Source organism: Diplotaxodon limnothrissa, linkage group LG7 (assembly GCF_057381915.1).
Source record: "Diplotaxodon limnothrissa isolate DT_005_m linkage group LG7, D_limnothrissa_male_GT1.1, whole genome shotgun sequence".
NCBI lineage: Eukaryota > Metazoa > Chordata > Actinopteri > Cichliformes > Cichlidae > Diplotaxodon > Diplotaxodon limnothrissa.
This window is the reverse complement of record NC_140602.1, coordinates 46,169,851-46,197,716: the sequence shown is the minus strand read 5'-3', so window position 1 is coordinate 46,197,716 and position 27,866 is coordinate 46,169,851. Positions and strand designations below refer to the sequence as shown.

Here is a 27,866-nt window from a genome sequence, read left to right as displayed (position 1 = left end):
AGAAGCTGAATAGACAATTTTTCAACTTTGAACTGTTGATTTCTTGGAATCTACTCCACATTTTTTTTTTCTATATAAATTATTACTGCAGATTAAAGAAGGGAAATGTCTTCACTTTAAGTACAGAAAAAAAATGGAAAAGAAACTGTCACAGTAAAAGTTTGCATTTTATTGGTAAAGAAAAAAAACCCAAAAACGATAGAGATGCATACAAATTATAATCTACATTTAGACCACCTCGGTCAGCGGCCTACACGTACAAAGAAAAACCCGAAAACAAACCCAAAGGACAATTAAGTCTCACAGTCAACGTGTTACACTAAAAGGGTTCACTAATTTTACTATACTGATTAGTTTTATGGGTTCTTGGTTTGGCCAAACAGAAAACGCACCCTTTCATACTTAAAGCTACTAAGATGTGACACATGAAAAATAAAATTACGTCAATTCAAGAAGCAGGACTGCAGAAATGTGTACTTTGTTTTAAATGTTTGACATCGCACTCCCGAATTTCTTTATAAAAGAAACCTCCAATATGTTACATAATGGTCAAATGGTTATCTCACAAAAAGTTAACACATAATTCTGTTTCCGGATAACGTATGGGTGTTTAACAAACAAAAAAACTCCCCCTAAAAACAAGACTGTGGGGAGGAGCAGGTTGTTCAGGGGTTCCTGACCATGGAATGTTTTTAATCAAGAAATAAAAATGGTGTGTGCTATGAGGAGGCCTGAGGTTTTTAAAAAACAAAACAAAAACAAAAAAAAATAAAATGTAGAATTACAAAAACAAACCACAAAAAATAATCATCCAATTCCTCTAAATGATGCGACTTTCTACCGATAATGACGAGGTGGTGGGCTGTGGTGTGGCGGAAGGTGTCTTCTCGGAGGTGGGCTATGCCGTGACATAGCATGGCGTGGGGGCGACTGGTAGCGCGCAGGGGGAGATCTTCTGTTATAGTAAGGAGAATAGCGACCTCTGGATCTGGAACGGGATCGTGATCGATCCCAGTTGGGAGTACCTCTTTCCTCATACACACGGATATAAGCAGTCTCCCCCTAACAAGAAATAACGAAAGAATTACACGACATCAGCTGCAGTTTATCATCAGAGGAACGATTAAATCTCACCATCACTAACACTAACCTGATGTGAACGGAACTCTGTCCCATCCAATCTACGCAGTGCATACTCCATGTCCTCTCTACGGAGAAATTCCACTACACCCTCTCCGTCACGCTGCACATCTGCAAAACAGACATCTCCTGCTTCCCGCATGTGATCCTTCAGATCCTGCCAGCTTCCAGATGGTGGCAGTCCTGGAACAGGAAAAGACTAAATGATGGTGTGGACAAAATATACTTCCCTGCTTAAATTTACCTGACACTTTAAACCTAAAATCTTAGCAGGAAAGGGTTTCATTATTTCTCCAAAGTGCAACTCTTTCTTTAATTCATTATTTTTATACAGTCTGACCTTTACACCTCTTGAAACCTAAAGAAGATGGAGAAGTGGAAGACTTTGCATTTCCCCTGCCTTTAAATTGCTAAAAATGCCAGGAATGACACAACCTGGTTAATGTTAAAACACTATAAAGCTAAGACCTGGATTTGTGGTCTGCCTAAGGTGTTACCTATTCAGCACCAAGTGTTAATTTACACTGTCTTTAATCATTAACACTTTCCATGCACAGCAGTTACTTATTAATGCCAAACCCACAGTTGAAAATACTGAGATGGTCAATCATCCTTATAACCAGTAGGAAAAAACTAATTGACTTTTTCAAGTCTCCTGACTGATAAGTCCACCCACTTCTCCACCCAGTGTTTTAGGTGAACTACAGAAACATTTGACAAAGCACATAACATAATTAATGATACACAATGACAAAATGACACCTACCATCACTATAGCCGGTGTTTGGGGTTACTCAGCCAACATGACCGGTTTCACTTTACTCTTTTGATTTTCATGACCTCATCCACTTAGTCCCTTTGACTTCCAATCCGCCATGAGAGAGAGAAACATATCTGCCTATGACTCATGACGTCCTCAACTAGTCCCCTTGTCCTCCAGTCCGCCATGAGAAAGAGAGAATGATCTGCCTACGACTCATGACGTCCAGCTACCAGTCCCCTTGTTCTCCAGTCCGGCATGCGAATGGGAGAAAGTTATCTGCCTAAGACTCCTATGTCCACTTTCCTACCAGTCCCCTTGATTTCCAGGCCGTACCGAATGAGAGAGTAATATTAATTGGCTACGACTCATGGCGTCCACCTACCAGACACTATGACCCGGAATTCAGATCTTCGAGTTGGGGGTCCAAATCTTCCTCTAGGTGCTCCTCCACCACCTCCCATTGGGCCAGGTTTAGAACGGGGATACTCCACACGCAGCTTGGAGTCCCCATATCCATATCCATTCCTTCCATAGACCGCATCATCTGCATCCCTAAGAGAAGAGAGCAAAGAACTCCTTACCAAAGTACGCCTAGCGGACAAAGGTTGGATATCTTGTCTCCATCCATTCCCTGCCGGCAGTCACTGGAGACGATATACCACAAAATTTATGGTGTCCAACAAGGAGGAGTGTGATTCGAGTTGCCAAAAACCATCCGCAAAACTCACCGTGGGTCTTCAAATCGGACGAAGGCAAAAGGGATAGTGCCTCTATTGTTCTTCAATTCTATTTCACGAATTTTTCCATATTTGTAGAAGAGATCCTCAATGTCTCTCTCCTGGACATCCATGGGAAGATTCCCCACATAGATCCGGCCATCAGACATGTTGGCTGAGTAGGCGACACTGCTGACACAAAAGAAGGGGGGCACCTGCAGACTTTTAGAGATCACTTCTTGCTTTCACAAATAGCTGTGGAAGTGGTCCTTAATCATATTCCTAGTCCCAATCCAAAACTTAGTCCATCCGCAGACAATTCCTTAATTTACACAAGAATAAAGCTTTAAAGAAGGGATGAAGCCGTGATAGAAGTAAATGATGGGCTCAAGGAAAAAAAAAAATGGCACAGGACTTCGGATCCAAGCCTGAAAACTTTAAAAACACAGTGTAATGAATGTCCAACCATTTCAGTGATTACAGATCTGTTCTCTTTAAAGTGAGATTATAAGCATACTGTGGGAAAAAATGTAAAAAGGTACTAACAATTACCTGTGTGTAAACGGTAAATGAACTGATGCTTACGTGTTTTTCTACTCTGCTTTTTACTGCAAAAACAATATTTTCTATGCCTTTAACCTTTTTGTTTTGTTTTATGTGGATTAAGCTAGCATGCAATTCTGTGTGTACTAAAAAAATGTATTTTGCAAAACCTTTTAAAAAATGTCTTTATATTTTTCCTTGGAAAATAGGAAATATGTGCCAACCTAAATGGAAATTTAAAAACCGTATACAAGGCAAAAATGTCTGTAGAATTCTAATGACCTTGAAAGTCAATATTTGTTATGACCAACTTGATCCTTGAACACAGCCTGAACTCTCTGAGGGATGTTTTCTTAAAGTAGTCTTCAGGAATAGTTCTCTAGGCTTCTTGAAGGACATTCAAAGCTCTTCTTTGGATGTTGGCTGCTATTTATTCCATTCTCTGTGAAGATGATCCCATACTTCTTCAATAATGTTGAAGTCCAGGCTCTGGAGAGGCCACTGTGTTTTTCTGTCCAGGTATGTTTTTACTGCATTGGCAGTGTGTTTGTTATCAGTGTCATGCTCAAAAATGAAGCCGCTAACAATCAGCTGTTTTCTGATTTTACGTTATTTTCTGTGTTTATCATTTCACAAATTTTTCAAAGAACTCCAGCCAACACCACTGGCTGAAATACAGCTGCAAACCATGACAGAGCCTCCACTATGTTTTACAGATGGCTACAGACACTTACTGTTGATGTACTGTGACATCCTCCTTTCAACCAAAAACTTCAAATTTGGATTCCTCGCTCCAGAAGACCTGTTGCTACTGATTTTTAATCCAGTCCTTGTGTAATTTGACATACCTCAAACTCTTTCTCCCCTTTCTCTTTCCCCCTGTATAAGAATGGCTTCTTACAGCCATCCTTCCACTGAGACCATTTCTGTTGAACCTTCAGTGAACAGTACATAGATCACCTGAAGGTCCAGATGTATCTTTCAGGTCTGACACAGTTCTTTGGTGGATGGATTTCTTCAAGACATGACCTTCAGATCCTGTAGATATATATATATACATATTTGGTGGGGGTAAGATTTGCCACTTCTTTGGCCCTCCAGTTTCCTCTCTTTTTTAAATGGACTATTTCATGTCTGTCAAACTGTGTTATTGTTGGTGTTTTTCATGAATTCAACAAAAGAAATAGGAACACCTGTGTTTTAATGACATGCTGATATAATACAGTGTCAAAAATACAATTTTAAACTGCTTCTTTGTTAAGTGTATTGTTATCCATAGACATAACACTATTCAAAGAAAAACACTGACTTTCAGAAAACCTGGAGGACTATTTCTCAAGACCACTTTAAAAATTACAAGGAAGTCTAGCTCAAAGCAAAATATAAAGAAATGATGGGCAGCGCAACACTTTCTTATATTTCTACTTGTAAAAAAAGGGAGCCAATAATATGAAAATTGTTTGACGCTTAGTTGGGAGGGCAGACCTCCAAAGCAGCACAACAATATGGAAAACGCATAAGAAAACTGTTCCAGCTTAATGCAGCTCAGCGACTACAACCATGCTATGAAGGTAGGTGATAAAGACACATATAGAGCACTCACTAGTTGCACTCCATATGACATGCAAAATAAATGGTGGATGAAACTAGTTAAAAAGCTCCGTTTCTATTTTATTAGGTTACAACACTCCAAAGGGTCCTGATGAGCAGTTATGCTATCTTTTCACTTCAACTTTCTCAGGAAAGCACCACGCCACCGGCTGTTGGTCTTACATTTGACATATACTGTGTAACAACTAGTCTATTGCAGTGCTGCTGCTGGCACCTTGTGGCAATAGACACACAGTTTGAATCATGTAGTCCGCGATCTATGACGGCAGCTCACTGGAAAAAGGCTAAAAATTCAGATTGTTGCTTTTACACCAATAAGTGCTGTATTTTTGCCCATACTATCACAAACATAATTATTACAAAATTACTTTGAAAAATCGCAATATTATCATGAGACTGTCGCCGTCCAATGTGCATTATTCCAGACTGACACTACTATTACATTTTTCTGTAAACTCAGGCTGGTGATTTTAAAAGCTGCCGCATAAAATTTATATACAAACCCAGCATATTGAAACAAAATGTAATATTCATAAGAACGGTGTTTTGGTGGCTGTCATACAGCTGCTAACAGGTGTTTTCCGTACCCTATACCTTTACCTGGACTTGAAGGCGTTTCCGGGGCCTTGAAAACCCCGTTTAATCGAGCAGTTGCTGAACCTACCAAACCTGTTTAACGTCCCATAGCTGAACAACTGCGATCTGACCTCAATTTAATCTAAAATTCGAGAGCTCCTGGTTAGCATTACCGCTTAGACACTACAGTCCAGATTCGTTCCAGCCATTCAAATTTGGCTTTGCCCTAAAATATCACAGTGGCTACTGCTAAAGTAGTCATAGCTATTGTTAGCAACAGGCGGCTGTAAACGAGGGGTTGCTTACATTAAAAGCAGTTCAGGTATTTTCCTTTCTTTCTTTTGTTTTTTTTTTTTTAAGTCTTGTAACACGGCCTCTGGAGTCGACCCATTCAACTTGACCTTTATATCTAGAAACTAACCCCTAGCTTATAATTTGCACACCAGCAATTGCGAAACCAGCGCAGTCCCTTTGTTGGTAACGTAAGGTCGATCAGCGAGTCAGGCTAAAAAGACTCTGGGTCGGCTACAATTTGCTAATATTTATCGCTTTCAGAGAGCGCATAATAAATGCATATGGTAAAAAAAACAAACTTAAATTAATAAATGTCTCTGATTACCTTTTAGAGCAGGTAAATGTGCCTGTTTGTAGAATTAATGCAACCAGTTAGCACACTCTGCTGCTTCCGCGTAAGTTAGCACATTTACGGGAGATGGCTGCGTTCTTCTTCTACAGCTTTTCATTTCCGGCAGACAGTAGCCACTGTTACATCATTGCTGCCCCCTGCTGCTGGGAGAAGTTGTGGTGACGATCAGTGAGCAGCAGCCGAGCGTTACAATAATGTTTGCTTTGAGAGGGTTGTTGGAGCAGTAGAGAGAAGATTAGAAGAACACGTGCGCGGTGTCTTTGTGGACCTAGAGGAAATATATGATAGAGTGCCAAGACAGGAGTTGTGGTAGTACACAGGAAGTCAAGAGTGGCAGAAAAAAAATATATATGTGAATATGCACTTGACTTTATAGTTGGTCTGAGACTTACTAAAACAAACAAACAAACAAACAAACAAGAAAAGGAAAATAAAATAATCAATTTTTCCCCTAACCTTAATTTTGAGTTATAAAGTCAAGTTTTGAGATGACCAAAAAAAACAAAAAACAAATAAGCTTTTATACGAAACTGAGAGGGACTAAAATTGAGAACACTGACTGCTTTATTTTGTAACACAAACTAGTTCTCATTTCTATCCTCTGAATTAAAAGTTCATTATTAATTTAATTTTAATAGAGAGAGCGAGAATATCAACTTAAAATCTAGAAAAATTTTCACATTACATAAAAGCTATAAACTGATTTGCACATCATAGAGTGAAATAAGTATTTGATCTTCAAGAAAACACAAGTACCTGGTGGTGTTGCTAAGCAAGGAGATAAAGCGTTTCTTATAGCTGGTCACCACATCTGCACACATCTCAGGAGGGATTTTGGTTGACTTCTCTTTACAGAAACATTTAGGTTTCTTGGCAGGTGTTTGCAACTTGAAGCTTCAGCGTCAAAGATTTTCTACAGGATTTAGGCTGGCTACCCCCCCCCCCCCCCTTTCTTTTCATGTAAGATTTTATGGTACATGCCCGCCCCTCCAGTGGCCCCCTCCATGCAGCAAAGTCATCCTGTAATCCTTAGCAGAAAAACAGTATGTTTCCACCTCGATCCTTGATTGTGGGTCATACTTTCTCTTCCTCCACACACAGTGGGCTGAGTTAAGTTCGGTTTCATCTGACCGCAGCACTTTCTCCCAAGCCTTCTCTGACTCCTTAAGATGTTCACTAGCCTGCACATGTGCCTTGTTCTGCAGGGGGACCTTGCTGGTACCATACAGCGTAGAGTGTTATCAGTATTACCATGGTCACAACTGCTTTCAGATGATTAACAAGCTCCTCCCATGTAAATGGCCTGCATTTGTATAGCGCTTTACACTACATTCAGTCATCCACCCATTCACACACAGGCAATGGCAAGCTACATTGTAGTCACACAGCTGCCCTGGGGCGCACTGACAGAGGCCGGACACTGGCGCCACCGGGCCCTCTGACCACCACCAGTAGGCAAACATGGGGTTAGTATCTTGCCCAAGGAGAGCCAGGAGGCAGCCTGGGATCGAACCACCGACCTTCTGATTAATGGCTGACCTGCTCTGCCACCTGAGCTACAGCCACCCCCATGTAGTTTTGGTCTGATCCCCCATCATAATCATACTCACCCAATGAAGCAAGATCTTGCATCGAACTCCATCGAATGAGGGTGACTGGTGACCATTTCATATCATTGCCATTTCCAAATAATTGCACCAACAGATGTCACCTTCTCACTAAACATCTTGCTAATGGTCTTATAGCCCACTCCAGCCTAGTGCAGGTCTACAATCTTGCCCTGACATCCTTTGACAGCTCTGACAGCTTATCGTTGAGAGGTTGTAATGGAAGAAACAGAGTTTTTTGGCTTTATGCACATTACAGGTTTATGCACATTACAGGTTCTCCAGTAGTAAATAAATAGTAAGTAAATAAATGAATAAAATAAATTGAATTGAGTAGCTACAATTGATTGACTGACTGTAATCTCGGCCCCATTGGACACACAAACAATCTGTGGGAACCAAAATCCTGACTGGGTTGTAGGCGATCAAATACTTCTTCGCTGAATGACATGCAAATCAACTTTTATGTAATGTCTTTTTTTTCTGGATTTTTGCTTTATATTCTGTCTCTCTGCATTAAAATCAAATGGCCAAATAATGAGGGACTGTTCACAAACTGGATCAAATAACTATTACCCTCAGTATAAGGCCTCCTGCTTCTCTTAAACCATCTGCTTCTCCTACTACACGACGGGGGAGTTTTTCAGGTTTTTCACTGGAATGAGGCCCGTGGTTCTTGCGTGATGCCTATCGGGGACGTGATGTAACAAGTGAGGCAGGGCGCCACCTCCCGATTCTGACATACCAGAGCGCGCTCATTACGCAACACTCCAAATATCCAATCGGCAAAGAAGTCTGCCGGTCTCAGTCTGCGTGCAGCTGCCGCTCAGAAAGGCGAAGAAGGCATGTCGTACACTAAGTTTGTAGCACCCTTGGTCAGGGCAAACTCCGGCAGCATCCGAAAACTGCGGATTTCGCCTGCGAGATGCCGCTCAACAGTCGCATCCACCGAAACTCGAGAAGAGAAGGAGCAGCAGCAGCAGCAGAAGACGAATGGCTGCACCGTGGTAGAGGCTGCGCCGGTTGAACTCATCAGCCAGTCTAGAAAAGCTACCAAAGCTCCGCTGAGTAAAACCCACATCGACTTCGAAAACACACAGGAAGCCTATAAGAGCAAAGGTAATATTGAGCTGCTCCGGAGTCTGTTGGTCTTCAAGCTGTGTACGTTTGACATCCTGGTTGACAAGAACAAAGAGGTGAGTTGACGGGACTGATCGGCCCGATAACGCATCCTCTGTTAACCCTACACACACGTGCGTTCAGATCAGCACCAAACCGGTGCACCGCTTTACCAAAGCTCAATGAACTCTCCGCGTTGGCGCGCTATGAATGTGTTTCCGCTTTTGACTCGCCGAGGTGAAAATGAAAAAGGGGCTGTAAACCACTCAGGCAGAGTAACCTGTTGTTTTTCTTGTCCCTGTCATGTTTTCAGCTGATGGATCTGAGCAGGAAGCTGCTTGGACAGTGGATGTTTGAGAAGCTGATGAAGATGACCTTCTATGGGCAGTTTGTGGCAGGGGAAGACCACAACTCCATCAAACCGTTAATTCGGAAAAATGAGGCCTTTGGTGTGGGGGCAGTTTTGGACTACAGCGTGGAAGAAGACCTGACACAAGAGGAAGCGGAGAAGAAGGAGATGGAGTGAGTAGCAAATACACACGTAGGCTGATTTCTCCTTAAGGACTGTGGTGCGCACAACTTTGCAAATGCCATATAAGATAAGAGATAAGATAAACCTTGATATATGTGTGTGTCAGATGAGATTTAGTGAGCTGCATACCCAGGATTGTTCAGCTCACTAAATCCATAAAAGCCAGCTGAGTCAAGTTTATTTTGTATGGCACAACATCACATGGTGTCATCACAAGTGTGTAACTGCACCACATCATAAAAACCCAGAGAAATCAGAAAACTGTGGAAGAGAGGTCCTCTCCATTACTTGTCTCCATGTGTGGCTGTAATAGGAGCCGCACACTAGAAGAGCAGCTCCAGGACTGAAAAAAAATCACAGTAATGGATATTTTAGCAGTGTTAGTACAACAAGTTCATTAAAAGACTGAGAAACTGTAGTACGTGTATTACCTGATTTGTATTGATATCTTTAATAGTGAATTAAATGAGTAATTTGACTGTTAGTTTCCACAGAAGTATTTAGGTCTATGTCTCCATGCATATAGCTCATGTTTTAGAGCCTCTCCTCTCATTTTGCCTCTTCTCTTCGGCACATTAACTAACCATATGCACATATGAAAAAATGTAGTTGTGATATTTGAAATGCTCTTGGTTAACCATTGCCTGTGTCTCTGTACTAAGTTGTCCCTCTGGAAATTATCACTTAAGTTCAAGTTATGTGTCCTACTTGAGTGTCAAAACTATTCCTCTGGGCTGCACTTTGATATCAGTGTCCTCTTATCTTATCACCTCACAGACGGCTTCTGTTAGGCTTTTTATCAAAGCAGTGCCAGTCATAACATGTAATGCTTTATAATCAAAACCTAATTTGTTTGTGTTATTCTCAGGCAGTTCAACAGTGCTTGTCCTCTATTGGCTCGCTAAGACAGGCCTCCCTGCTCTGATTGGTTGAGCCAGTTTTTCAGAGATGGGATGGGCATCATTGAAAGGCCTCATGGGTTGCCATGAGAGTTGCTTTCAGGAGGCACATTGAGGCACACTAGCAAGTGTTACACAATATTCTGTGATTTAAAATACCCACAGTGCTCTACTTAGGACTATCCCAACACACACAAACAGACACAGGAGGAACTAAACTGCTTTTTCTGATAAAGACCAATGATGCCTCATCATGCTAACTAACAGATGCTAACACTAAGGATATTTCCTCTGTACTTTTTTTTTTTTTTACAAGTTCTAAAAAAAAATCTGTTAGTTAATTTAAAAAATCAATCAAAAATCTAAAATGTTCTTTCAAATCAAGTTTTAGTTTTTAGTTTAGTTTTAGTTCACCTTGGCTATTTGCCTTTGTTCCCCAATGCGTCTCTCACGTCGCAACATAACTTGAAAAGCAGGTCATTGTCACGGTTGCATAAGATTTCATTGTGACTGTTAAAAGAACGAAACAGTGCTTTTTATCATCATGTCATCTGTCTTTTTGAAACTTTTCAGACTTTCCGCTATTCATTGTCTTATTACTGTTAGTATGCTGTGTTATAAAAGTTGCTATTGATCTGACTGAAAGAAACAAAGATGAGACAAATTTTCTGTTGCCTTATTTTTTTTTTACTGTTCTAATGACAATTTTTTTTTTTACAGTTCATGTGTTTCTGAGGCAGAGAAAGAAAGTCCAGGTATGTGTGTCAGTAAAAAACAAAACTAACAAACTTTATTTTATTTTTTATTTTATTTTGCATACATCTCTGACTAAAGAACTGCCGTGGAGTAAGCTGACAAGGCTGAGCTGCTGACTAGTCAGCTGCTTCAGCTGTTCGGTGGTTTAGTATGCATAGTTATGCATCCACGTAGTCTAGTCAGGATGTTACTGGTTATAACTGGATCTTGTGGGGGCTGAAATGTCAAGTTCAACAGACACTGCGGGGTGAAGCTGGGTAGTGTTTAAGGGGTTGATATTTAATGTGTTTGTGTATCATTTACCTGTTGGCAATCACTCTGAGACAAACTTATTTTATACTTACTTCAAATCAGTCTTTGTGGGAGCTGAATTAAAAGTGCTAATGTGTTACATGCACATTGATTTGCAACCAGAGTGGCTAGTTTTAAATGAATAAAGTAAAGCTTGTTTTTGATATCTATTGTGCTCTCAGTAATTGTAACAAACTAAAAAAAATGCCCCCCTTTAGGATGGAATTCCTTCTGATGAAAATCCATTCACGTTGTAGGATAAATGATAGCAGTAAAACTGCTCCTCTTAAATCAAATGCAATCAGTTAAGGCAGCATTATAGCCATCGTGTTACTTCAGGGCTCTCGGATTCGTCGGAGCTCTCCAATGACCATCCCGGATTTTCCACTGCCTCCTTTTCCTCCCTCGGTTTTCACAAACACATTTGTCTCTATTACAGTTACATCATCTGCAAAGCTTAAAAATAAAACACATGCACCTCCAGGATTTTATGCAAGAGGTATCTTGCATGCTATCTAGGTCCCGAATAAAGCTGACTTCTTTGGGGGCAGTCACTGATGCAAGAGTAAAGAAATCATGATTTCTAATTTCTAATCTTCTGGTCAATATTATTTTTATATGTAAGTATGTGTGTGTGTTAGAATTACATTGTCTAGCCCTATGAGTAGTTCAAATTCCTAATTAAATATTTATTGGTAACTTGAACAAATTTATCATTTTATTAAGGCATTTTTTAAAATACATATAGTTGTTATTAATTGTTGCATTTGTGACGATGTTCATGCAAACTTTCGTTCAGATTGGGCCACCTGTTAAGGAAGAGCTTGGGTACATACAGGCATTATGAGCAAGGGAAATGGTTATTGGTTATTGGTCAGCCAGGTTTTCAGAATCTATTTCACAAATTTTTTAGCAAGTTATCAAGAAGACACCACTTTTCTCTGCACTGCATTCTCTATATCTGTGATGCTCCACTGCTACATGTGCTCCACACATGAGCTATATAATAATAACAACAATCCTAAATTCCCTCAAAAATCTTGTTCTTATTTGCACATATAGGACAAAATATGCACTGGATACCTTTGATAGACCATTATAGTTGCATAGTAATGATGTGTTGTTTAGGCTCTAAATCTCCTTTGTATGTGAATTGATTATTAATCGTCGGGATATCAAAATCTTGGTGAACTTGAGGGTTTTTTTTCATGCAACAAGCCACTAAAGTTGCGTCTCACTTCAGGTGCGGATCATCGTGAGAAGAAGTACAAGGCCCATCGTCAGTTTGGAGACAGGCGCGGGGGAGTTATCAGTGCACGAACTTACTTCTATGCAGATGAGGCCAAATGTGATATGCAAATGGAGACATTCATAAACTGCATTAAAGCTTCTGGTAAGTAGTACAACTGCTGGTCAAGCACAGTTTGGGTTCATTTTAATAGTGTAAAACATAAATACTTAAAAAGTAATTTAACGAAGTAGATTATTTATTTAAAGAAAAAAATCTAATAAAAAAAAAGTGACATGAGGTTTGTTGTTTCCTCTCAGGTGGAGCTTCTAATGATGGATTTTCTGCTATCAAAATGACTGCACTGGGTCGTCCACAGTTCCTTGTAAGATTAACGTTTTTCATTCATTCATTGTTAACTGAAACGTAGTGTCGCAGGGTTTAGACTTAAGTCTTAAATGACCTTAATTTAGCAAAGAAATGTAGCAGAAGAACTAGTCTGACTACAGGAGGAAATCGTTTTCTTTTTACTTGATCACTTCAAAGTTTTGATCAGTAAAAAAAGTAGTTTTTACATCTCAGTGTCAAAGATTAAAAGATAGTTAAACTGTTTGATTTTTGTCTGTAAACAAACTACTCTTGTGGTCAGTTAACCCCATTACAAACCCTCGGATAAAACTACTGCTGTTACTTGATAATTAATATGTTGCCCTCTGTTCAAACAGCTCCAGTTTTCCGAAGTCCTGGTTAAATGGAGACGGTTTTTTAACTTCCTGTCGGCGCAACAGGGAAAATCTCAAATGACGGTTTTAGAACAGAAACTGGAGCTGGAGCAGCTCAAGGTGATATGCAAGTTTATGCTCAAATGATGTCTTCATGTCATTTTTTTTTTAGTTATTTTTAAGGTGTTCCAACCTTTATGGTTCTCAATAATGAACTGAGGTGTACTCTCATTGTAGGAAAGTTTGACTGAGCTGGGTGTTGGAGCCAAAGATGACATAGAGAATTGGTTTACTGGAGAGAAGCTGGGCCTGTCTGGGTAGGACAGTCACTCATTTGTTTACAATTAATCTCCTTTAACTGCACCTTACTAATTCTTCATCCAAGTTATTTCTAGTTTTACCTTTATTCAGCTTTTTCTCTTTTGGCTTTATATTCTCATGTCTTACTTCTAGAACAATTGATCTGTTGGACTGGAACAGTTTAATAAACGACACAACAAAGATTTCAAATCTGCTTATGGTGCCAAACCTTCAGGTGAGTCATCATCACATGACGTTTTAGTGGTTTGGAGGTGGGAGAAAAAACGACTGGATTTCAGCTGTTTGGTTTGAATGATCACAGGTATTGCTTCATCTCTTCGCTGTTTCTTATTCCCTGTGCAATACACAGATAAGCTGTTACCAGGCACTCCATGTTTGTTCAGCCATTTCCACTGAAGTGGAAAAGATTATCATGCTTGACTGAACGCAAACATAAAACACCCTTTGCCTTAATGCCTTCCCTACTACCTTTTGTTCAAAACCTTTACTGGCCTTACTAAAAAGAGAATCGGCTGTTTAATTCAGGCCAACTGCAAAGAATCTGCGGTGGGATTTTAGGAGAGCATCAAGTTAGTTACAGTTAAGATAATATGAACTTAGTAAAGGTAATCTATGCTATTTTATGTCTACTGTTGATAACAGAAATACAACTGTGTTCGACAATCAAATGTCTCTCCCTTTTTTGTACTTGTTCTGCTATTAATCTTGTTATTTCTTCTCATTTGTGGCCTCCTTTGGTCACTTGTTGTCTTATCTCTCCATTTTCACTGTGTCACAGCATTACCTTCCACATTTTAGAAGCTTATAAAGCCAACAAATCCAAACTTTGGAGGCTTTTAAAGGCCAATGAAAAAGATGACTACCTTTTTCTGTTAATTATTATGAACTTTTAAAGTAGATAAAATGCTTCTTGTACATGGCTTTTCTAATTTATGATTTATCTATAGCTATGTTATTAAATTTATGGTGTAATAAACGATTTAAAATGAGGAATAAAACTAGAAAAATGAAGTGCCAACAACAGCAACAGCTGTGTTTCTCACCTTGTCATAAAGTCTTTATTGCTTTGTGGCAACAAGTTAAATTGCCAACCTGGGGGAACATTATGCCTTCCCACCACAAGCAAAAACATTTTAATGCATTAGAATAGCATGTTTTGGGACTTGTTTTGGGAAGTGCTCATTTCGCATTGGCCATGTAGCCAGTATAATTGAGGGCAGCTGACAAATATAGGAAACGTTTCTGGCACCGATGTTGAACTCTTTCCTGCCAGTCACATGGAGATAAAATTTACGGCTTTATATTAATCATAAAGTCGATTAATATCTTTTTGTTTTGGTTGCATAGACCGGCCATCTGGAGCCTTTGCTGAATATATTTACCGAAGAAGAAGAGAGGCAGATGAAGAGAATGCTGCAGAGAGTGGATATTCTGGCCAAGGTGAGGACACTAAGCAACCTGTACCTGCAAATAGTGTGGGCAACAATATAGGGATAGGACACGGTTTTATATGGTGCTTCATATTTTACTCTCTAATTGTTTTTGTGCACTCCAGCATGCTGTAGAGAACGGGGTGAGGCTAATGGTGGATGCCGAGCAGACGTACTTCCAACCAGCTATCAGTCGCCTGACCCTGGAAATGCAGAGGAAATTCAACAGAGAAAAGCCAGTCATTTTCAACACCTACCAGTGTTACCTCAAGGTGAAACTGCAGTTTTCTCAATGAAGCTGAACTCGACTGATAAACTAGTGTGTGTCGTGATGATTGTTGCTACTTACTAACCTATCGAAGCACACAGAGTATACCGATAGTGTTTTTATTTTGCAGTATTTCTTTAAATATGCTTTAACAATGCTTTATTAGTTAAAGCAATGTTTTATAAGAAACAGGAAGTTTCTTTGCCAGAGTGCTTTCCAAACTGTGGCACATCAGTTTGTTTATTACACAAAAATTAGTCCCAAATCTGCCAATACTACTGCCAGTTTCTCCCTCAATAATCTGTCCATAAGTAAGGAGGTGAAATGTATTTATATCTCAGCATCCAAAATCAAAATCTGTAAACTGGGTCTTAAGCAGTGTCCACAGATCTTAAGTCCAGTGGGAACAACTTCAACAGCTCCACAACCTCAGAAATACATAATTTCCTTGAGTCCTTAGCCTGGACCGAGGTACCACCAGAAAAATGTTTGTACTTCATGAAAATGTTTTATCTCTCATCCAAGCGGCTTCTTCATTCCTAAAACCAAATGGTGGAGAGTGCCAGTTGTATAATCCCTAGTGTGGGTTGTCGTTTAAGATTATTAATCATGTGCCTCATCACATGAAACAAGGTCTGAGAAATACTTTTCTTTCCAAGCTTATTGCACTACCGTGACCTGGATGACTGAGAACCTACACAGATAGTGGCACCTGACCACAGAGAGTGCTGAAAGTGATCACCACAATCTTCATCTGAACTCTAAACTTTATGTGCAGTGTAAAGAGAACAAACAGGATCTGATAATTATGACACTTTTCTTGTGATTGTAGTGATGAGGAAGATATAACTACAAGTTAAGAGCTCTCCACATTTTTTCCTTAAATGATATGGCTTTTTATATATATTAAAAAAACAAAAGATATTTTGTGCACATTAATCATGCAATTTTGCATCTACCGATGTTACAATTAGCATAATTGTGGTTATTTTATGCTAGGTTTGGATGCCCTTTTAAGTTTGTGTTGTTAACGGCATTTAGGAAGCCTACGACAACGTGACCTTGGATGTTGAGCTGTCTCGGCGGGAGGGTTGGTACTTTGGTGCCAAACTCGTTCGCGGAGCCTACATGTACCAAGAGAGAGCCAGGGCGAAGGAAATTGGATATGAGGATCCAATAAACCCAGACTATGAGGCCACTAACAGGATGTATCATAAGTAAGTCTTGAATTTTTATCAAGCCGCTTGGTGATTCTGCTAGAAATTGCATAAATCCTAACCATCTGTTCCACTGTTTGTTTAGGTGTTTGGAGTATGTGCTGGAGGAGATTGAACACAGCAGGAAAGCAAATGTCATGGTTGCAACTCACAATGAGGACACAGTGAAGTTCACCCTCGATAAGTACGTTTTGTCCTTGAGCACTTTACATGTGCAGAGACAAAACTCAGATTTAGTTTGACCATGTACAAATACCCTAAAGCTTTCATTTCTGAAGGATTAACCCTAACAGTCTGAACTCATACTTGTATAACTGCTCAAAGTGAAATATTCCTTGTAAAGCCTCCAAAGCAGCTGTAGGGTTAACAGAGAGTGGTGGGATAGTATGTTCCACATCTGATTATGTAACAGTCCTTTAAAATGTGTTTCTCTGTTTTTTTTTTTTGTTTTTTTTCCAGGATGAATGAAATGGGCCTGTCACCCACTGAGAATAAAGTTTACTTTGGACAGCTGCTGGGGATGTGTGACCAGATCAGCTTCCCACTAGGTATGTTACACTCAGCACTAAAGTAAACTGCATGCTGCGAAATCACCGAGGCACATGTCATGTAGGCGTGTGGTCATGTGGTCAAAGACGTACCACTGAAGTGTTGTTCCCAGTGATGTCAATGCTACGATATCCAGGCAGTCACTGACCTTGTCTGAGGTCATGTTGACAGCAAACACTTTGTGTTGCCAGTGCCCTTCACTTAGTGTTAGAAAATGTCACGCTTGTCCTGTCATAGTAGTCTGAGGAGAAGTTTAATGCTACTCTTATTCCTGTGAATGATATTAATCATTGTACAAACACAACATAACATTTATCATCCAGGTTCTTTAACAGCTGCTTCAACTTTATATTTTTAGACTGTTGCTGTTTAAGTCATTTGTTTGATTTTGCAGATGATTAATCCCTCAATACAAAGGAGATATCTATATCTGAGAAACTCACTAAAAGAGGAGTCTGACCTCGGTGTCACTTAACACTCTCAGGCTCAAATTAAACTGCTTGTTGCTCATGCACTGGGTAAAACTGGTTGCAAAAAAAAGGTGCTGCACTAAAAAGCTTCCACTAATTGCTTGGATTGCCTGTGGTTTTTATTTATGTCTACTAAAACTCTCCAACTAGTAGCCGAGTGGTAGTTAAAAGCCTAGCAAAAATGTAAAAGGTTCGCCTTCAAAGTAAAAGTTTTCAAAAGGTAAAGCTTTTATTTTACTTTACGATGGTTTCACTTCAGCTCGGAAAACAGCTGGCCAGTATTTTTAGACAAGTCCTTCACTTTCAGGCAAATAACGAATGTCACTGACTGCACTCTAGACCTGTGTGGCTCGGCTTGTAGCATTTATTTTCCTCCAGCCTCCAGCTTTCACTCACAATCAGTCGGGGGGATGGTCTCTAAGCCAGTGTGACTAGGGCCTTATTCACTTGATCCTACATTGTCCCATGATTGTTAGTGGTCAAGTGTCTGCAGAACCTCAATTTATTAGTTTTATTGCAATTTAAAAGTGATTTATTAGGAATTTGATTTATAGTTTCTTCCGCACCATTCGTTACTTCACCTTTTTTCACTGAACATTAACACTCCCCATACCTCCCCCTACGTTGGTTAGCGGAACAGTCGAGCACACAACAGGACTTTGGCTCATCTGTGTGCTCACAACTTGAAATATTCTGGTTTAAACTGGGGTCTTGCATGATTTCACAGGACTCTTACTTCAACTATTGTGAAACAGGCACAGTTGGACATCACGTAGATTGTGAACTTAAAGACCGTTTAATGTCCAGTCTGACTACACGAGTCATTTGTGTTCCCACATGCACCTCTGTCAGGTGTTGTCTGGAAAGCTCAGGACTTCAGTGCATGTGTGAATACAACTTGGTACCCTCTGTTTGTTCACTTCATTCGCGATTGTTAACTTAATGTATTCTTGTATTATAAGCAGAATGTATCGACTGCATGCTGTTATACACCATATTCACACATGGTGGTGACTGTGAACACTGAATCTCCTTCTCTTATCTGAAAACAGGCCAAGCAGGTTTTCCAGTCTACAAATACGTTCCATACGGCCCTGTCAATGAAGTAATCCCCTACCTGTCCCGCCGTGCTCAAGAGAACCGCGGGATCATGAAGAGATCCCAGAGAGAGAGGAGCCTGCTGTGGAAGGAGCTGAGGCGCAGACTGCTGGCTGGTCAGATTATCTACAAGCCTGTTTACTAAATCACATTTGCAGACAATATGCAAAATATTTCTGGGCATTCCACCCTTCTTGGTGTACCTCTGTGTTAGCTGCTCTTTGTAGCTGGGACTTGTCTTTCCTGGTTCACTAGAGGACAGAGCAAAGACTGTTTTTCAGCTTTACTGACAAATATTTTAAATATTTAAGTATTCATGCAATACAGTAGTGCTGAAATATTGCAGCAGAAGATGTTAGGTCACATTAAAATGTGATTTTAGTATTTGTTTAACTTTTAAACTGGCCTTGATAATTCTTAAAATCAGCATACATCTAAAAACTTTTTAAAAATAACTTAATGTGTGTGTATTTCTAAATGGTGGTCTTCCCTGATAGACTACATTGAATTATTCAGTGGAAGATAAGAAATTAGGTTTGAATGCCAAAGTTGGCCTACTTGTGTGCATAAAAGCCATCCTGTGCTTTTAAAAATTGTACTCTTTGCATGTTGTGGTAAGTATTGTGTTGAGTTAAAAGATACAAGTGCCTTATGGTTATTTTTTTCTTACTGTACACCACTCCAAAGGGTAAACCTTTTTAATTAGGGATTATGTGTGAAAACATAATTACTTTGCATTATAGCAACTTTAATTGTATTAAAACTGCATACATCTGTAGTCACGTTTGTGGTTTTTAATCATAATCAGTTCTATAAAATTGTAAACAATAGATTTTGCATCCCGGGAAAGATGATCCCTGTTTCAGTCTCTCATGTCCACTCCACAAAAGAGGAACGGCAGATCAAATGGAATTATTGCTGCAGATGCCTGCAGGCGAGATAACTACCTAGTCTTTTGAAGCACATGTTTGCAGGAGCAAACCTTCATTTCGCCTCTGATAAAACAAACAGCAAACAGAGAGACTCGGTGTGATCCATTTGAGGAGTTATTAATGTTTTGATGCTTCAGTTGTTGACATCTGCCAGATGGCCTAAATTTCACAATCGGTGAAATCGACGGCATGCTCTGATCCATGAACGGTGACAGATGTTCAAAGCAGAAACACGGGGACTGTTGTGACCTATGTTTCAAAATGTTAAAAAAAATCATGCCGTAGATAATTTAGCAGTTTTTAGGTAGCTTTCATTCAAGTACTACAAGAACAATTGCACTATTATATAATATAAGCTGTGGGCGAGGTGAAATGGCATGTGGCTTTTGTGATCATGGAGAAGAATTTTACAAAGAGGTGTTGTTGTGAGCATCTTTGAATGATTTGTGTTACCTTTAATTTGTCACCCATACAGTTTATTGTATATGTAGATGTCAATTTCTGATGAGAGATGTTGTCTTGTGTCTTCTCTTTTATTTTCTTGTTTTATTTCGTCATCACTGCTGTATCAAGATATTATGTACTTGTGTAAATATATGTAAATAAATAAAATAGTTAATTTTAAAGAAAAAGAACAAGAAATGTTTGTTTGTTTTTTCTTATTCAGACTGCAAATGTTTATGGTGGTCCCAAAGACTGACATAATTCAGTTCAATTCTCAAATCACTTTTTTTCTATAACACCAATTCACAGCAGTTTGCTTAAGGTGCTTTATACTATAAGGTAAAGACCCTACAAATTTAGAAAGAAACTCCAACATTCAGATAACCCCCTACGAACAAGCACTTTGTGACACTGGGAGGGAAAACCTCATTTTTTGCAGGAACAAACCTCTGGGAGAACCATGCTTAAGGAGGGGCAGCCATGTGCCATGATCGTTGGGATTGAGGAGAAAGGGAAGAGAGCAGAGAGAGAGACAGGACAAAAGACAATGGGAGACAGAGCTTTTAATAAATACTGCTGATTAAATACAATAGCGGTGTGTAAACGGAGAGTGGAAAGAGATGGGTAAAGAAAATGCTTGGTGCATCATGGTAAGCTCCTGAGCAGCCTAGGCCTATTGCAGTGTAATTAAGGAAGGGTTTATGGTCACCTGATCCAGTCCTAACTATAACCTTTATCAAAAAGGAAAGCTTAATGCCTAATTTTAAAGTGGGTTACACGACATATTTATTAGATATTTCAGATTTTACATAAAGATCTTTTTTAGAACCATGAGCAATAACCTTTATGTCTTAAAGATATACCTGTGTTCATCTGGGTTCGTGGGCAGATAAAGCTGTGTGTCATCTGCATAGCAATGAAATGTCTTCTAAAAATACTTCCTAAGGGAAGCATGTATAAAGTGAAGACCAAAAAAAGTACTGGTCCCAGCACAGAACTCAGAACTAAATTTTGTGTGGGAGGAAGATTCTCCATTTACATGAACAAATTTGAATCTATCAGACATGTGATTCAAATCACTGCATGGTAATTCTAATCTCTGTAGTTAAATACCGTGGACAACAGTAGCTGCACTAAGGTCTAACAGGACAAACAGTGATGAGTCTACAGCCAGAGACTATAAGAAAACTATTTGTAACGTTCGCACCTTCTGCACTGCGATGTAGTCTAAATCCTGACTGAAACTGTTCAAATAAACCGCTGCTATGCAAATGATCAGTTAACTGTTTGATAATTACTCTTAGAAATCAGTCTATAATTAGCTAAGACAGCTGGATCTAATAACAGCTTTTTACTAAGTAATGTTTTAAAATCTGTCACCTTAAAAACTTGTGGAAATAAAAGAAGAATGACTATTTTAAGCTCCTGCCTCAGGCATTCCTACGTTTATCCAGTCTAAGCTGGTATAGGTTCAACCCTGCTCTTATTTTTTAGTGAAATACTCTGGATCACCCTCTGACGTATTCTGATGTCAGTGACATCAGCCGTAGCTGTTGCCACATAGGAGTGGGCTCCCTCTGCTAAGTTGATGTGACCTACTGGAACAGATAATTCAGTAAACTGCAACAGCAGCTGAGCCAACACCTGTGCCCAAGTATCTAGGGACAGAAGAAAAACAGTCAGTAAGCACAGCACACACGGCTATATCCAAACTGTACCATGTCTAACCTGAGCACCAACATTCTATATTGTAAGTGTAAAGATAATGAATGATAGTAAGATTTGTGTTCTCAGGAGTCCAAACTGCATCCATGAACATTTGTGCAAGCTTTGAAACAGTATATCCTAGCTACATATATTCTAAACTGTGGATAGTAAATAACATGTGTACTAATAAAGTGTGTATGTGGTCACAGAGAACTGACTTGACATAAAAATCTTAATATATAGCTTAGTATAAAAAGAAAATGCTTTGTGACTTAACCAGTGCTCGTGTGACTGGACCAACAAGTTCTCTTAAACAGCATTAAGGTGTTTACTTTTTACTTTACCAGCTACTGCCTTTGGTTGGATACGATGGTTAAATGCAGGAAATTTACTTAAACTGGTTAGTACTAATTACTGCATTTACTTATTATAAACTGCTAAATAATATTTGGCTAATACAGTCTGTTTCAGACTTTAAAAAATAATTTGAGAAAACCTGGCAAAGAGGTAATAATGTGACTGGAGCTAGCACAGAGTTTAGTACACTTCTATAATACAGTTATAGTTATGCACCTCCTCTTATATTTGGAAGTTTCATCAATGCACTATCATCAAAGCCATAACATATTTACCATAACATATACTTGTACATATACACATGAATTGAACACATTTTAGAGCAACGTCTTTTTAGCTTGATAGGTTATTTATGACAACAGTTATACAGAGGTGTGTCCTTCAGGTCCAGGCTACTTTGCATACCTGCCCCTGTGGGAGGAGAATTCCTCTTCCTCTTTATCCAGCAGCCAATAAGATACCACTTCTAGGATGGACAAATGCGATTTCAAGGTCTAGAAGGGAGCCTAACCTCACCCTAACACCTCTAATGCTGTCATCTTCAGGTAAGTCAGACTCTCACTCTCTGTTTTGCTAGAAAAACTCCAACACCATTTACACGCAGGCTGAAAGTCTTAACTCGACTTACTTATTCGCTACTTGGTGACACACACTCAGCAAATACTCTCATACCTGGGTTGCTATCACAAGCAATATTTAGTCAGTACAAAAGAGCCAGAGTCACATGACACCACTTCTGCCTTTATCTGGAATGTTTATCTGGCCAATCAGAGGTGTCGATAACAGAAGTGCAGTAGAAACGTGATGTCCAGTCATTTTTCACTTCACATGAGATGTTTTCTTCGAGCACGATGCTGTTACAGCAAAGACTGATCTGTTTCTCTTCTCTGCTGTTTGTTGAAGAGGAAATTATAAAACCATAAACATGTGTTTAGTGTCAACATAGGGGCTGTATGTTTCATTTGAACGATGCAGCAATTTTCTCTCTTATCTCCTTAGTCTGTACCTCCCTCCTTGTTTATCATATGGACATTGTTTTAACCTTTTCCCCTTGACAGATTAAAACATAGGAATTGCATGTATGTTTATAAGTCGTTATTCATTACTGTTGCCATAAAAAATGAAAATGGAGGTAATTAGTAGGGTTTTGTGCAAGATGTTCCTGCCACAAATGCATACTTGGGCTGTTCATTGATTTGTCTGGCGCTTGTGAGAGCAGCAGTTAAACAGTAAAATCAAATGAAGTATGTAAATTCAGAGCCGTGTTTGCCTTTCGCCTCTATACTCGCCTCTATACTCGTGTAACCTCTGATTTCATTTTCAGGTTTCTTCTCGGTTCACATAATGTCAGGCATCAAAGCAACTAAATGCAAGGCTCTGTTACGAGTTCTGATTCCATGGGTTTTATTGACCAACGTCATGGTGGTGCTGTACTGCTTAAGAAACCCAAACCAAGTGAAACTCAGGTAAATATTTCAAAGGAAATCATTATTTTGTTCACAAAAGATAAGAGATATGATAAGATAAACTCGGTAAACTGACTTATTGGATATATTTACAGCGACTCCCAAGAAGACACGTGTCCCCTCGGTGTGGCAAAATTACAAAACAAAAGTTTGATCAAGCAGACTCACTCAGAAGAGTGCTCACCCAAAGTGAATGTCATGTTTATGAAGACGCATAAAACAGCTAGCAGCACCATCCTCAATGTCCTCTTCAGGTTTGGAGAAAAGCACAAGCTCAGGTTTGCATTTCCTGATGGGCGCAATGACTTCTTCTACCCATCGCCGTTCCTGTGCTCCCAGGTGAAGGACTACAAACCTGGAGAATGTTTCAACATCGTTTGCAACCACATGCGCTTTGATCATCAAGAAGTGTCCAAGCTCCTGCCTCCAGACAGTGTGTACGTCACCATCTTGCGTGACCCGGTGGATCTTTTTGAATCTTCCTTCCATTACTACCACAAAGTAGTTCCCCTTACGTGGAGGATCAGAGGTGAAAACAAGCTGGCAGAGTTTCTGAACAACCCTTGGGCCTTTTACAGTCCAGAGGCTTTCAACTCATTCTATCTAAAAAATCTGCTCTTTTTTGACTTTGGTTTGGATAACAACCTCAAGGCTGATGATCCTCGCGTCATGACAGAAATTAAGAACTTATCAAGACGTTTTCATCTGGTCCTCATTGCAGAATATTTCGAGGAGTCTCTTATTCTGCTGAAGGATTTGCTCTGTTGGACAATGGAGGACATCCTGTACTTTAAGCTTAATGCTCGCAAGAGCTCATCCGTGTCTCATTTGGATGCTGAGATGAGAGCCAAAGCTCTACAGTGGAATGGGGCAGACTGGAAACTCTATCAGTATTTTAATGGTACCTTCTGGGCCAGAGTCGAGGCATATGGGAGAGAAAGAATGAAGCAGGAAGTAGAGGAGCTGAGGCGAAGAAATGCTGAGATGAAGGACATCTGTATTGAAGGCGGAGGTGCGGTTGAAGCGCAGAAGATTCAGAACAGGCGTTTCCTGCCCTGGCAGCCGGTTGGAGAGAGTTCCATCCTGGGTTACAACATTAAGAAAGATGTTGATCCGAGATTCAGGACAGTCTGTGAAAAAATGCTCACACCTGAAATACAATACTTATCCGAGCTGGGTGTAAGCCTGTGGCTCACAAGACTGTGGGGTTGGTTAAAAGATGCTATCTACTGACAGCTGAGCCATAGCCTACTGGTTTTAACAAGCGAATTGAGTAAAAATACTAATGTAGTGAATGTTCGTGTGTTATGCTCATCTCCTAACAAATGTTTTCACCTTATTTATTTTTAAACATTTTCAGGTTTTAATAATAAATTCTTACTGGCAGTTCATTGTCACGTGAAAATATGCCTATTTGAACTGTAAACACAGTAATGTCACATTTTGTGCACGTGTTATGGAATATATTCAGAGAAAGGCCAAAACATTGGTTATGTGTATCTCAAATAATACTCAACAAATACTGTGCTAGTGTGTTAGTGGCAATGTGTTTATGTTTTCTTTTTAACATTAGGTTTAGGCTTAAACAGGCTGGCTACTTACAAAACCAGCATTCCTGTTATAATGTGTTTATATGTTTGTTTTCTAATACATTTGTTTCAAGCTATGTAACAGCTCACCTACCCCTGGTATTGGTGTTTTGTTAAGCACATGGTAATCGAGCCATTAGTGAGTCATGAGCGATACCTGGATTCTTGCAGGTGGAAGTATGAGGCAGTGATAGTGTGCCCTCCACTGGCCTGGGACTCAAATGCAGCTGTGTGGAATGTATTTGAATGGCTGAGGCCTTTCTCCAACCCTCTCAATAGTTTACACCAGTTGTCTTCATCAATAACATGGTTGGACACGCGCACCTATCTATTAATCTTCAGTTCAGGCAGATGAAGTCATTGGTGACTCAGCTGATTAATGTGTTTAAATAAAGAGCTGTTGTATTTTGCCAAAATTTGCCTCTTTGGCATTTCAAGACTGAGAAGGTTTTAGTTAGTGACTTTTAATTTCTTCACTTGGTAGCTGCTGGCAGATGCACTGACACTTGGAGAGTACACAAACTCCAGTGATACATGGACCTCCTTGCACTGGATAAATTTAAGAGCATAATCACTTTTTATGTCCATGGAGAAGTTCTGCACAGGTTTGGCTCCCTGAGAATGATAGTGATATGGAGAGCATGTTGTCAGAATCTGGAGCTTAGATGCACCTCCCCTGCATTGTGAAAATATGAATCACGTTTTTGCTTAAGGATGATTTCTTATACATGTGCTTGCAGCAGAGCTAAGACAGTGTTTTTGCAACTGTTTTTGTATTTTGTTTTAGTTTAGTTTCCATTTGTTGTGATAGTGGGTGCTTGTTTAGTTATTGAGTTTGATAAGATTAAGTGTTACTTCTAATTATTACAACTGATAAGTTTAAGTTTTACAGTACAAATAACACTAACATCCCATCACTTACTGTCACTTGTTGACTTGGCAAGGTTGTTTGAACTGCCGAGGTTTGAAACAAAAATACATGTTTATGTTATTTAGTTAGCGCAAAATCTTGTGTGTGTATAAATTTTCCAGAACTAAAACATTTTTTACACCTGCTTATAGTTTGTAGTCAGGCAAACTGTAAAAAGCAACAGCAGAAAGCTTGTGACAGGTGTGTTTGAGTATCAGTCATTACCTACTGTGTATCAGCCAATGAATGTAACTGATACAATCTAGCAGCCTGAAAATCATTTACCTTTTGGTGATGTGAATGTTATTTTTGTTACATGAACTTGACCCAGTTTTACTGTAATGCAGTGAGTGTGGCCATAGTGGTCAATTGGTCCAAATATTTTTGTGGTTATGTGGCAGTTTGCCTCATTTAACTGGGTGCCTTTTCTGCTTGTGTGTTTCCCTCTGCAATTTCCTTCCCTGCTTAACAATATAATAAAGTAGAAGTGCTTCAAATTGCTGAAAGACAGAATCCTGCTCTTGTATAACTTCCACAAGAAAATTATGGAATTAATAGTTTTTCTTTCGGTGATCAGTCTTTTAATGCAGGTTTAACAGAGTGCATGAATAGGGGTTCATTCACATTCACCCATAAAAGCACAAGATCCAAGACCAGGAAGACACACACATTGACCTTTTGAGGGGCCTAGTGCTGGTCCTAAGCCTGGAACAGTGGGAGGGTTGGAACAGGAAGGGTTTCCAGTATAAAATCTATGCCACCCTCCATTAAGATATTAAGACTTGTACATTCATTGAAGGGGATATTACAAAATTGTTAAGCATTGACAAATGACTTCAGAACTCTTAGCTGAAAACCCCATAGCAACTCAACTTCTGCAAATATATACTAGACAACGTCTTTTCCCCATTAAACAGACACCTTGTGTGTGCTTCTGTGTAGATTTTCTTCAAGACCTTCAGTTTTTCTTGTCATCAAATAATGTCAGATTAATGCTGCCTCTGTAACCCCACACAAGAGAGACTGCCTCAACAATACACTTTGCTGGTTAAATACAGGTTGAAAAAAAATGTTTTCTTCAAGAACTGATGCCAACAAAAGTAGAAATCACTTGCTTAAAAGTTTGCAAACATGCAGTTGACACGAGTTCTCTCCTAGATACTAGAAATAACTACATGGTGAAAGGACATAGAAACTTTTTAAAGATATTCAACGTGATAAACCAAGACGCTTAAGTATGTTAGACAAATACATGTTTAATTTAACAATTTACAATCAGTGAGGAAAACAAAGGCGTTACAATTAACATCAAGGAAGGAGACGAAGCGACAGGAACCACTGCTCCATCTTCACGGGGTCTGGACCGTCTGTCGGCTCTCGTAGGTCCCTTGGCAGCCGCCGATAGCCTGGGCATGACTTTGAGCACATTGTCCATGTTGAATTGATTCAGGTGTGGAGCCCATGAAGAATGGATAATGGAAATGTGACAACATATGCCATCGAGCCTTATAGAACCCCAGCCAGTGTCCCATTATTCTTCTTTGTTTTCATAGTTGTGCTTAATATGTTTCCACAGTTTCTGCAATAAAACACATGCAATGTAACGTTAGAGTTTTCAGACAACTGATGGGCATTGCTAAACGAAGAAGTTGTCAAAAGACCAGAACGCTCGACTTAGCGGGCAAGTTAGCTCGGCTAACGCTAGCGCCGCTTCGCCCTCTGCGTACAAGGTCAGGTGCTTTAAAAGCTCAAAACACGCACTCACCCCGCGATTCATTTGCTCAAAGATCGCATCTCCACCTTGGTCAAATACTCGTTCAAAGAGGACAGCTCCAACCATGATGGTTACAGCGAACGTAGATGTCCTCCTGAAGAGAAGATTGTAGACAGACTTAGCCAACGCCATGTCGACGGTTCAGTACTCACTGCGCAGGAACGGATGTGCTAGCGCGAAACTTC

At 39.6% G+C, this 27,866-nt stretch overlaps 4 protein-coding genes across 7 annotated transcripts; 2 read left to right on the top strand and 2 right to left on the bottom strand.

Annotated features, from left to right (window-relative positions):
* Positions 1–155: 155 nt before the first annotated feature.
* Positions 156–6,065, bottom strand: srsf9 (serine and arginine rich splicing factor 9). 4 transcript variants are annotated; one of them, XM_085359767.1, is made up of 5 exons: positions 5,969–6,065; positions 2,632–3,054; positions 2,286–2,455; positions 1,151–1,323; positions 156–1,062 (listed from the first exon to the last, which is right to left on the bottom strand). In XM_085359767.1, exons 2-5 carry the CDS (start codon positions 2,787–2,789, stop codon positions 838–840), a joined length of 726 nt encoding a protein of 241 aa, XP_085215893.1. In that variant the 5' UTR covers positions 2,790–3,054; positions 5,969–6,065; the 3' UTR covers positions 156–837. The 4 variants fall into 4 exon arrangements, with proteins under 4 accessions (XP_085215893.1, XP_085215895.1, XP_085215894.1 ...); XM_085359769.1 differs by having other exon boundaries at positions 2,632–2,811; XM_085359768.1 differs by having other exon boundaries at positions 2,632–2,808.
* A 2,321-nt stretch (positions 6,066–8,386) lies between these two features.
* prodha (proline dehydrogenase (oxidase) 1a) lies at positions 8,387–20,028 on the top strand. Its single transcript, XM_085359766.1, has 14 exons — positions 8,387–8,798; positions 9,035–9,243; positions 10,873–10,907; positions 12,443–12,592; positions 12,748–12,812; positions 13,153–13,269; positions 13,387–13,466; positions 13,603–13,684; positions 14,818–14,910; positions 15,026–15,172; positions 16,210–16,385; positions 16,471–16,569; positions 16,845–16,933; positions 18,457–20,028. Exons 1-14 carry the CDS (start codon positions 8,448–8,450, stop codon positions 18,645–18,647), a joined length of 1,884 nt encoding a protein of 627 aa, XP_085215892.1. The 5' UTR covers positions 8,387–8,447; the 3' UTR covers positions 18,648–20,028.
* Positions 20,029–23,286: 3,258 nt separating this feature from the next.
* On the top strand, positions 23,287–24,641 carry gal3st1b (galactose-3-O-sulfotransferase 1b). Its single transcript, XM_085358258.1, has 2 exons — positions 23,287–23,408; positions 23,504–24,641. The coding sequence occupies exons 1-2, from the start codon at positions 23,287–23,289 to the stop codon at positions 24,639–24,641; spliced, it is 1,260 nt and encodes a 419-aa protein (XP_085214384.1).
* Positions 24,642–27,134: 2,493 nt separating this feature from the next.
* Positions 27,135–27,832, bottom strand: uqcr10 (ubiquinol-cytochrome c reductase, complex III subunit X). Its single transcript, XM_085358257.1, has 2 exons — positions 27,673–27,832; positions 27,135–27,486 (listed from the first exon to the last, which is right to left on the bottom strand). Exons 1-2 carry the CDS (start codon positions 27,811–27,813, stop codon positions 27,439–27,441), a joined length of 189 nt encoding a protein of 62 aa, XP_085214383.1. The 5' UTR covers positions 27,814–27,832; the 3' UTR covers positions 27,135–27,438.
* Positions 27,833–27,866: the final 34 nt, after the last annotated feature.

Excerpts from the sequence above, each read along its gene's own strand:
- prodha (XM_085359766.1), top strand. The coding sequence starts at position 8,448 with ATGTCGTACACTAAGTTTGTAGCACCCTTGGTCAGGGCAAACTCCGGC. Across the intron at positions 12,593-12,747 it reads AAACTGCATTAAAGCTTCTG|GTGGAGCTTCTAATGATGGA; the intron begins GTAAGTAGTACA and ends GTTTCCTCTCAG. Across the intron at positions 16,570-16,844 it reads GTGAAGTTCACCCTCGATAA|GATGAATGAAATGGGCCTGT; the intron begins GTACGTTTTGTC and ends TTTTTTTTCCAG.
- gal3st1b (XM_085358258.1), top strand. The coding sequence starts at position 23,287 with ATGTCAGGCATCAAAGCAACTAAATGCAAGGCTCTGTTACGAGTTCTG. Across the intron at positions 23,409-23,503 it reads CCAAACCAAGTGAAACTCAG|CGACTCCCAAGAAGACACGT; the intron begins GTAAATATTTCA and ends ATATATTTACAG.
- uqcr10 (XM_085358257.1), bottom strand. The coding sequence starts at position 27,813 with ATGGCGTTGGCTAAGTCTGTCTACAATCTTCTCTTCAGGAGGACATCT. Across the intron at positions 27,487-27,672 it reads TTGAGCAAATGAATCGCGGG|AAACTGTGGAAACATATTAA; the intron begins GTGAGTGCGTGT and ends GTTTTATTGCAG.
- srsf9 (XM_085359767.1), bottom strand. The coding sequence starts at position 2,789 with ATGTCTGATGGCCGGATCTATGTGGGGAATCTTCCCATGGATGTCCAG. Across the intron at positions 2,456-2,631 it reads GTCCGATTTGAAGACCCACG|GGATGCAGATGATGCGGTCT; the intron begins GTGAGTTTTGCG and ends CTCTTCTCTTAG. Across the intron at positions 1,063-1,150 it reads CAGAGTTCCGTTCACATCAG|GGGGAGACTGCTTATATCCG; the intron begins GTTAGTGTTAGT and ends ATTTCTTGTTAG.